Source organism: Thermobia domestica, chromosome 10 (assembly GCF_964235325.1).
Source record: "Thermobia domestica chromosome 10, izTheDome1.hap1.1, whole genome shotgun sequence".
Taxonomy (NCBI): Eukaryota; Metazoa; Arthropoda; class Insecta; order Zygentoma; family Lepismatidae; genus Thermobia; species Thermobia domestica.
This window is the reverse complement of record NC_137463.1, coordinates 98,924,570-98,935,649: the sequence shown is the minus strand read 5'-3', so window position 1 is coordinate 98,935,649 and position 11,080 is coordinate 98,924,570. Positions and strand designations below refer to the sequence as shown.

At 37.1% G+C, this 11,080-nt stretch overlaps 1 protein-coding gene across 1 annotated transcript in view; it reads left to right on the top strand.

Moving 5' to 3' along the window:
• LOC145662601 (venom carboxylesterase-6-like) overlaps positions 1–11,080 on the top strand; it is a gene marked incomplete in the record, with an annotated part of 151,579 nt that overhangs the window by 45,419 nt on the left and 95,080 nt on the right. Inside the window, 3 exon segments of the mRNA XM_081728317.1 lie at positions 625–815; positions 4,256–4,421; positions 8,589–8,773. Of these exon segments, the coding sequence (XP_081584443.1) occupies positions 625–815; positions 4,256–4,421; positions 8,589–8,773 (542 nt within the window).

Genomic DNA, 11,080 nt, shown 5'->3' with positions numbered 1-11,080 from the left:
GTTCACATCGTTTAGTTGATGCCTGACAAGCTTCAGCTCAGAATTGTTTGTCAGGGCAGTTTAACCATAGTAGAACAACATGTTTACTTTGTCATCATTCCAAAAATGCTCACTTCTGATGAATTCTATTAGGAGTACAAACAGGTGAAAATAAGTTGGAGCCAGATGTAAACTTCAAATTTTCTGTCAGGTTGAAAGCGAAAAACTGTTTCGGGATCAGATCATGTACCAACTTTTCGAGAACGTAAATGTTTCTGAATGATTGTGTTCACCGTTCTTACAGAGAGATTCATCTCTTGTGCAATTTGGCTACAGATTATGTCGATTATCCTGGGTCAGTTATTCCATTTGCTGAACATTCACAGGAATCCATGCTCTGCGCTCGAAACCAACTTGCCGGAGTCGGCATTGACTGACGTATAACACATCTTCGATGTTTGCACCACTTAAATATCATACTTCATCCATACATACACTAGATTGTTAACTGCCATCTTAATTGCCGGGCGGTCGTGGGATGTGTACCGCCTATCAGTAATAGGACATACTTACTACTTATTACTATGTGTAATAGCCATGCTAAGTGCAACACTGATTCAACAACTAGTTATTGTTGTTTTGTAGGTCTATTTGAGAAGGCAATTTCAGTAAGTGGTTCAGCGTTCTCTGACTGGGCACAGATGGAGGGAGGAAGAGAGAAGGCCAATAACCTGGGTGCCAACCTTGGATGTCCAACAGATGATTCTCGAACACTCGTAGATTGTCTACGTCAACTCCATGCAACGGACATTGTTGAGGAGGTTGGAAATTTCCTGGTAAGTAAAAGTCCTCTTGTCAGAAAGGAGCAAACAACTTGTCAAAGTATATAAGTAATATTTAGGCTGATCCAAAGAGGTCTTTACAACTGTGTAAATTCATATATGTTTACTCAGACTGCTTGCAGAGTTGGTTTTGGTGTTATAGCAAAATAGATGCTACAATAACAAATAGATATTTTGATCAAATAATACTTTCGACAAAGTGGATACTTTCAAATATCTAGGGTCAATATTAACACACTAAAACCATATCCACGAAGAACTTAAATATCAAATGAAAGCAAGGAATTATGTTATTATTCAGTCCAAAATATTTTGTCTTCGCGAATTCTGTTCAAGAATTTGAAACTTTAAATATATAAAACGACAATTATACTTGTTGTACTGTACGGTTGTGAAACATGATATCTTACTTTAAGGAAAACCACAGACTGCAAGTACTTGAAAATAAACCCCTAAGGCAAATATTCGGACCCAAGGCGGATGGGAATGGAAAATGGCAGAAACTTCATAACGAAGAACTGCATAATTTATACGGTTTACCTAGCATTGTTAGGTCATTAAGTCTAAGAGGTTCAGATGGCCAAGTCACGTAGCTAGAATGAAGAAAAGTAGAAACGCTTTCAAAATTTTAACTGAAAACCCATCGGAAAAAGACCATTAGGTGGACCTAAGTGCAGATGAGAGGATATTATTAAGATGGATCTCGCAGGAATAGGAATACAAAGTAGAAGCTGGATCCAGTTGCTAAAGACAGAGCTTTGGGAATGCGGTATTGAACTTCCGTGTTACATAGGTTAAAGAGTTAGTTAGTTAGCAACATAGATCAAGTTTAGATTCACGTTGCGCATATTACCGGATAACACCACCATGTCTCTTTGGCGCCAATGTTTATAGAAAATGTAAACAAACATTAAACGTATGGAGAGTAATCAAGTTAATGTATAGAAAAAGAAGCAGGAGGGTTAAAAAAAGCATACACGTCTTTTTGACGTTATTTCTTTTAATGTACACAAGCAGTAAACATAATAAGAATATAAAAACAATAATTTATTGTATACAAAAGAAAGGAGGTATGATATGAAGAACATACGCGTCTTTATGGCGCCAATGTTTTTAGAAAATGTACTTAAGAGGTAAACATATAAAGAATAATAAAATATATTAACACAATAGGAAAATAATGTTCTTTTATACTTATTACTATTGTATACTATTCCTTTGATTTTTTTTAAAAAAAAACACCCTTCGACTTAACTGTATACACAGTACAAATTCACACGTAGCACTACATGTTGGTATACAAAGCTACGTGTTGGTATAAATCTTTACAAATTTATGCGTCCATAAATTAGGATATCTAACACCTCAAATTTTGCCCCATTTCACCACGTTTGGTTCACATGTAACTCACTTCTTATAATTTTCCTCTCTACGTTTCTGAATTTCTCTCCATTACTGCAGCAGCAGTACATACGCATCCTGTGTTAGGTAATAAGACAGTGGGTTGAAATACTGCTAGATATATTAAATGCTCTGTTCCTGTTCACCTGATATTGTCTCAATACGCGAACTCATATAGCCCAGAATTTAACTTCGTTTTTCTCCCTAATTAATCACCCTACACCGATAACTTTTATTAACTTTTTGTTACTCTCATACTGATATTTCATCTGACTCTCTTCATTCTCCGTAAATGTATTTCGAGGCGGCCATCTGCGACAATTAACACATTAGAATATATATATATATATATATATATATATATATATATATATATATATATATATATATATATATATATATATATAAGTTATTGGGAGAGCATTACCTGTGGGTCAGGCGGAAGATGTTTATGATTGCATGTTGTTGTCACAATAGTATTAAGCTTACATGGCAGTTGCTTGTAATTTAAACCAGTGATGCTATGATACTAATATTAGATTATATGTGCTGACTTTACTTACTTTTGTTCTATTACTTCAAGGGGTAAAAAGTGGATCTGAAAAGGTAGGTGGACACATGACGTCAAGCCGTCCCCCGTGCTTATGTTTGCCAATTGTAATTTTTTAGAAAGCGATGGGACGCCACAGATATTTTCTAGAAGTGGGGGACGACATCCCCCACGTTCCCCTTCATTTTTATCTCTGATTATATCTGATATCTTGCGAATCTGTTTTCTGAGATATTGACAATAAATTGGATTAGTAATCTTTGTAGATAAAGAGTTTAGTTAAAGGCCAAAATTTATCTTGAGATGCAAGTGTACTGTTGTCCTCCCGGTGCATTGCTTTTGCAATCATTCGCCTAACACAGGGGAAAAGTCTCAAGTAATGGTTTCAAATTAATAATACACTTAACCAAATTTATGTATATTTGCTTTGAGGAAATAAAATAGAGTCTACTGAGAACTTAGGCGCAGAGAGGCAGGGGGTATAGTATCACTGATAAACAAGTACCCTTTGTTTCAGTCCGTCGTTTTATCCCTCTGTTTCAATTCCTTGTGAATTCTTTTGCACTATCTATTCTCTTGTAATCTCTTGTAGATTATGATATTTTGGTCCCAGCCGTGGGTGAATTTTGCCCACCATCAACGTTGTTACCTATGAATAGTTAACTTATTAGTCCAAAAGCATTTTGGGGGGTGGCCTAAAACTTTTGGAAGTTTTGATCATCCTATACGGAGCATATGGGCGCACCCTAATCGATAATACAAGATGTATTTTTTGCAGATTCTTGGTCCGTATCGTTATGAATAATATTTTACGAAGTTTCGGTTCTTGGTCTGCTTTTTCATGGTGGCCCTCATTCGCTCTAATATTCCTCGTGAATTTATTGGTTTTTGTTCCAAAGTAGTTTTTTTTATTTTTGCTGTATCTGTACGGCTCCTTCCTATCCACATTAGTAATTCCCGCATCCACTTCGTAAGTTTTTGGTTATGATAAAAAGTGATTTTTGGTTCTTGGGCTGTATCAGTATGATTGAGTCTTGGCATTTGTACATTTTTGGTATTTGATTTAGTTTGATTTGTAGTGAAGGCAGATGATCTTGATTACTGAGCCCAGTAGAATTAATGATAATTAGATACCAAGGTCTTGCACGAACGTTGAGAACATGGATTTTAAGTTATGGTAGGATCATGCCCTCTGATGTTTGCACTTGTTTCTTTGGGTTTTGTAACTCTCGGGGAGCTCGATACATGACGGTCTGAAGAGACGCTATTCTACGATCTTAGCCAATTCTCGCGGACTAGTTAAGTATAGTATTTCTGGTAGATAGAATTTTGTTAGTTTTGTCTCGTAATATTCTCCAGACTTAGTTGCTAAGAAAATCAATTTTAAAAATTTGTGTTGTAGATAGAGACCTTACACGTCTACATTTCTTAATTATGTTTTCTTTTTCTTTTTCCCTTTCTTCTTCTTCTTCTTTCTTTGTAGGTTTGGATGTCAAATCCGGCTGCACCATTTACTCCAGTAGTGGAAAAATATGGAAATCAACCTTTCTTGAAGAAAAATCCTTACGATATTATGAAGGATGGAGAGATGCAGAATTTGCCTTGGTTAATTAGCGTTACAACATCGGAGGGACTTTGGTTGACTTCAGGTATATCGAGCGTCATTCTAACTCTATATTAGTTTTATTTATTGAGACTGAATAAACTAAAAAATAAACTCTCAAGACCTTCAAAAGGTGAATCTGGGAGAAATTTTGATGCTGGTTTTAAATCCTTCTTTTGATTTCCTGCACTACCCTATAAAAGGTTCAACAACAGCAGTATAGTACAGTAGTAAAATTAAATATATACTAACGATGCATACAAAAAATTGGTTATCAGCTACAAAATGTAAAATGGTTGTATGTGTAATGGTCGGGTGACGTTCATAAGTCCTAAACTGTAGAAATCCTTAATATATAAGATAAAGCCTTAAATTTTAAGTCTTCTGTAGTTGAGGTCTACTACATTTCAGTAATTGTGCTCCTAATTTTGTTTTGGACTTATGCACGTTGAAATTTGTGCAGGAAAATGATCTTTATACCTTTTGTACTTCAGGACTTATGCATGTGAAGTTCAAAACAGTTTAGGACTTGATCAAGTTAAAATTCAGGTTGAGATCTTGAGCTGATGGTGATCAAATACCAAGTTGAGGTTTCAATATATATAGTTTATTGTTAAGAGCTTTGTTCCATTCTAGCTGCCAGCGCTGATGGAACTGAGCAGTGAATTGCGAACACAAATTCCATGTTAGGTATCTGGAGACTGAATTCCCTTCCTTCATGGGCAGCAACTTTCGCTACACATTCTGTCTCTTTTATTATCGGCTATTCAAACATGGCGCGGAACCCAGCAGAGTTGTACCTCACATCCCTATGCTAATAATCTATGACATGATAGGAGGTTTTGCTTGACGAAGGTGTTTACGTTGCACAAAATGGAGGCTACTCAGGGTATTTTGAGCGTCAGAACATATTCACGTCCTGGGTGTGTGATGCGCAGAGAGATAAAGTAAAGTTTGGAAAATTGCAACCAACTCAACAGTGGATACTGAAGAAAAAGTGTGTAATTTAAAATCGTAAGTACGTGTATGGGTAAGAAAACCAGATATGACAGAATCAGAATCTTTGCAGCCATCAATGAGAATACCGTACAGTCTTGAAACTGATGTAAGAGAGAGTAGAACTCTTGTCGAAATTCGTGAGGACTATTGGTTGATCCCTTGCCTTGTAGCAGATAGAAAGAAAGGAATGAACGAACTATCTTCCATGGGAGTGTTGGTAAAGAAAAAAACAAGTGACATGAAGGGAGAATTTCAACAGCAAGATATTCAAAAATTCTAGAACATGAATTCCAAGAGCTAGCAATGTTATGTAGTGCCAGTAACGTTTGCAATGCTCTCCAGCTTCCAGTGGAAAAGATGAATGATGATGAGGTATTTATTTTAGATGAGCAAAATAGTAGAGCCATAGCCGACGATGGCGCTAGCCGACTCGATCGCTTAAATATTCAAGCTGAAAATAGGACTAGTACGGGATGCACCGGTCGCAGAACATATTCAAAAATAATGGACAGTGTATAGTGGGCATAACTTGGTAAGTATGGTGGAGCCATAAATAATGCATCCATAGTCCAAATACAAATGGATCAGACTATGGTACAGTCGTAGAAAGACAAGGTAATCAGTACCCGAAGAAATATATTACAACAATATCAGAACCTTAAGTGCTCGTACACAGCGATATTTTTGCTTTTGTAGCCCGCCAAGCCATTGATCAAACTCAAGTCCGAAATGTGATATTGTCAAGAAAGATCAGCATATGTAACAAAGATGTATGCGCAATTGTGTAAGCGACAAAAGTGGATACAGTGTCGCTGAGGAGAGAGTAAATCTAATGTTCGTCAATCAGTGTAAAAGGCTGTTGAGAGTATGTTGTAATTGACTAGGACAACACGATTATCAGAAGGGCGGTAATAGATAGCCAGATGGTACACAATATTTCATGAATGGGTGCTAATATCTGTATCATAGCATTATTCATTGTCACACAAAAAAGTGCCACGCTTAAGACACTGCTTTATAGAACGCCTTTTCTAGAAAGAAGCAGTCGGAAAGTATGGCTTCTAATCAGACTCGAAAGTACTGGTCTACAAGAAACGTTTGTAGAAAGAAACCCATACGACCTTATACTTCTCAAAGAAGTAGGCCGTAAAATTCCGTATCGTCAAGCGGTGTTATAGGCTTCCAGAAGATCAGTGAAAATAACATTCAGTGGCGAAAATCATCCTGAATTGCACTATCGAGTTAAAAACTATTATCTATAGTGGGACGGAAATTCCGGAAGCCATATTGGAAATTAGAAAGCAAGGAGTTCGTTTCCAAATGCCACAAAATCGGCCACGTTGCATTGATCATTTCCAACAATTTACACAAGAAACTGATTAAGGAACCTAGTGTATAACGAGTTCGACGTGGCTGATTTTTCAGGTTTCAGGATAGGAAGAACACATAGTTTATGTAGTCTGATCCTGGTGCATTATTTGTGGTGATAGCAGTGGTAAGTTTAAAGGCAGTAAAACGCAAGTTGTAATCTTCAATATTTAGTGACGTAAATTCAAATGTTTCCATTCTGCTTGTGCTTTAACTTGTAGAAATCAGGCGAATAATGAGCCAAACTAGAAACTGCAGCAAAATACTGGCCCAATTCATTGGCAGGCATTGTTGCTGGTCAATGATCAGTTCGTCTAGCACAAGTAGCGTAGACATGTCGATAGAAATTGAATCACCCTAAAGACAACAAGCTTTGGACAAACAGCACTGATTGAACGGCATGCATTTAAACGAGGTATATGATATCGTTAAGTACGATATTTCTGTTGCTTAATCAAGTAGACTGCGCTTGCACGAAAGCGACGAACTTTGCCAAATTGCCAGCAGTAAAAGCACGATTAAATGGACTACGTCTCTTCCAAACAGGGAAGAGTATGTTTTCCGGGAACACTATTTTACAATGGAATCGACGTATTACCAGCAGCCATAACACTTGCTTAAAGAGTCAAAGTGTTCATCAACAAAAAGCAGGGAGTCTGGTATAAAATCAAAGTATTCAAAAAAACTCTCACCAGTCTGCATAATTTTGATTGTAACCTGGTGAATGATCGGAAAGTGATCCCTAGCCCATAAGTCATGATGAACATGCTACTGAAGATTAACAGAAGTCCTGGGCTGCAGGCAGAAAAATCTAGATGTAAATATGTTCTTTAGCAGTGGTAAAATGTTTTAGACTGCCATTTTTAAAATCAAATGTGTGAAGTGTTGGGAAAAGCTGCAAATTCCCAACCACGAGGTCCAGTATGACCTTAAGAATGACTGGACGTGGGAGTTGGCAATATTTATCACCTAGGTCAACCAGTGTAAAAGCTTCAGGGTATGAGTTAGATGTTTTAGAAAGGATAAGTTAGCCAAAGAAAACTCGAACAGTTAGAACCTGGAAATCATTGTTTACCTGGATGGAAGTGGAATATTTATCATGTATTTCAACTACTAGTCTATTTTTATGACACTTAAGTCTGTCACCTAGATGGTTTAATGTTTCGTACAACGTTAAATAATTTTAGATGTACAATGCAAAACGATTAAAGTACGTACGTCACTGCTCTTACACAAATTTAATTAGGTTCAATTTATCCTTATTATTTTCTTGAAAAAGTTATATGCAAATGAAAGAAGGTACTTCTAAAAGTAATTCATCTGACAACACTGCAATATGTCTGGTGAAGTTAGTTCATGACATCTACACAAACTTATCAGACGCATAAAAGTCTTATCTTTGGCAAGTAGTGACTTGAGTTCTTACACCATTACTTTACGACAATTGTAAGAACCGATAAGCTCACTAACGAAAATACAAAGTAGGAAAACGTTGTTTTTCAATGTTCAGATAAGTCGGACAATGATTCCAATTTGTTACATACTTATGAGAGATTGATTGATGGATATTAATCGTGCTTTGTTGAGACTTCTTTAAATTTAATTATTATCCTCAGTATTTGAAACGATTCTAGGATTCAAATGTTCCAGGCAAAGTCAAATACACACTTATTTTTCTCAATTGTAGTTTGTCTTTAAGAAAATGAATTCAAAAGAATCACTTTAATATAATCTTATTCGTATAAATTCATATTCCTCAAAAATTTAAATAATGTGCCTTATTTTCCAAATTTTTAGTGTTTATAAAACAAGATAGGCTTACTGATAAATTTACTTTTTTAAACAGAGTTTATAACAAAACCCGATCGTCTTGAAGAACTGGACAGAAATTTTGGAGCTATTGCCCCATTTTTATACGGCTACAACTACACTGCACCTCGGGAACAATTTGAAGAAATAGCAAAGAAGATTCGCCACTTCTATCTTGGCAATGAACGAATCAGCAACGCCACTACACATGAAATTACTCAGGTAATCTAATCTAATCTAATCTAATCTACCTAATATAAATAAGATTGGACTCCATCAGATCGTACTATGATTCAATGTTGAAATAAATGCTATATATTAAAGTTTTTTCTGCAGCCATAACAGAACTGATAGTAGCTGCACATACCAAATTTTCAGGTACAGTGACGTATAGTGTACTTCTATCCGTCAATATATTAAAACATCAGAAAATGAAAGATCGCTTATTAGCTTTGTTAACGGATTTCTCATATCGATTAGCCAATGCATGATTTTATCTAATGAAGATCGCTAGTTTAGTCTAGGTGAAATCTATTTACGCAACGTTAGAAGTGAAGTGCTTCTAGCAGAGAGCTATTTCTCCTATACGCAAACATGCGCATATTGCTAGTTTTATTGAAGCATAAAAATGATCCCAGGTAACATGTACTCTTAGCTCAATAAATTTAGGATTTTATGTGAAAATAATTCATAATTAGCTGAAAATTTCAGGATTAGTTTCTCTTTAAATGCAGAACGAATCCTGAAAAGTTCCCTAATTTTCCATGCCCGCTTCTATCCAAAATGGTGGATCTAAAATGGCCGTCAAGCACTTTTGTTTTATTTTATATTTTTCCACATATCTAATTTAAAAATAAATATATTTCAATTATGAAAAACCCTGTATACTCTACAGGAATTACTACTTCTATGTATATCATAAAATGACCAACAAAACAAGTCCATGTATGTATATATGGATTTAGGATTCGTTTTACATATCTCTAGGAGCTAACCCTGCAAATTTAGCTAGTTATGAATTTGTTTCACACCCACCCTATTTTTGGCCTAAATTTACTGGGCTATCACCTTACACTTCCAGATCAGCAAAGAAAGGGAAACTGACCAGAAATGCTTAGTTTGCAATCGGTGCTCAGTAGTTTAAATCAGGTTTACGCTACCTCAGATAAACAGTCGACAGAGTTCTAGCTTACTATCTCTATGAAAACAGTGAACATACGGAGCTGGTTTCTTTCTATTGAGTCTTATAGTAATTTCACACTACCATGTTTCCTTGATCTATGTAGCAGATGAAACCTCTCCTTGTATGTCTCTCTGCTTTCCTCTAACTGTAGAAGCAAGAATGTAATATATATACACCAAGGTTCCATGCATTCCATCGCCGTAGGACTTGGTGGGCCGCGAAGCGAAGAAGGTAATAGTGCATTGGTACCTCTACTAGAGATTTGAACTGGTGTCCTCTAAGATGATTGTCGAAGGAATGAAACAGATGATAATCGGACGGTATAATGTCCGGGGAGAATAGCGGATGCAATAGTGTTTCCCATCCAAAACGTAGAATAGTGTTCCGGGACAATCATAGCCACGTGAGGCTTAGCGTCGTCCTGTAACAGGAAGACTCCTTTGCGATTCAGAAGTGCTGGTTCCAGAGTTTTGAGTTTTACTAGAACACGACCCAACTGCTGACAGTACACAGTTGCATTGATGCTCTGACCAGCTCTAGCAGTTCCCAATGCATGATGCCGCGAGCGATCCACCAAACACACAGGAGGAGTTTCTTCTGGTGCAGTACTGTTTTCGGTTGTTTTGGAACCGGTTCATGGAATGCTAACTAATGATGACGGCACCGTGGAGTTTCGTACAGAACCCACTTCTTGTCACATATCAACAACCTGTCCAGAATTGGCTCCTTCCTCAGACGAGACAGCAAAGAAACACAGTTATCTGCTTGGGTTGCCTTCTGGCCCGGAGTCAAATTTTGTAGGACCCATCGACCCATTTGTAGTGCTTCCGAAGTTGATGGAGGTGCTGCCGAATGGTTTGTCCACTCACACTGAATTGTAGTCCCAGTTCCGTACATGTCTAGCCACTGTTCGCCTCAATTCGTGCCTGAATATCTTCATTTTGTACATGTATTGGCCTTCTGGCACGTGGTGCGTCTTCGAGTGTTTCGTCACTGTCCTTAAATTTGTTAAACCACCGCTGTATTGTCCGCGTAGTCACGACATCCTCATCAAAGGTCTGGCACATCTTCCGCCTCGCTGCAGCAGCGTTTGATCATTTTTTAAAACTCGTACAGCATACACGCCCTTATGACGCTCTGTGGAGATTCCATGTTCACTCTGTCCTTACACAAGTTCACGGTGTAACTAAACTGTCACAAGCAGTTAGCATGTTGGATATACCAACACCAACAACTGACCTTCGCCTTACCTCCATTCGCATTTAACTCACGGTGTGAGGGCCAATTGAACACTGACTTCCACAAAAACCGACAGATCTTTCTTGGGTACCTTTATATATTTGCTT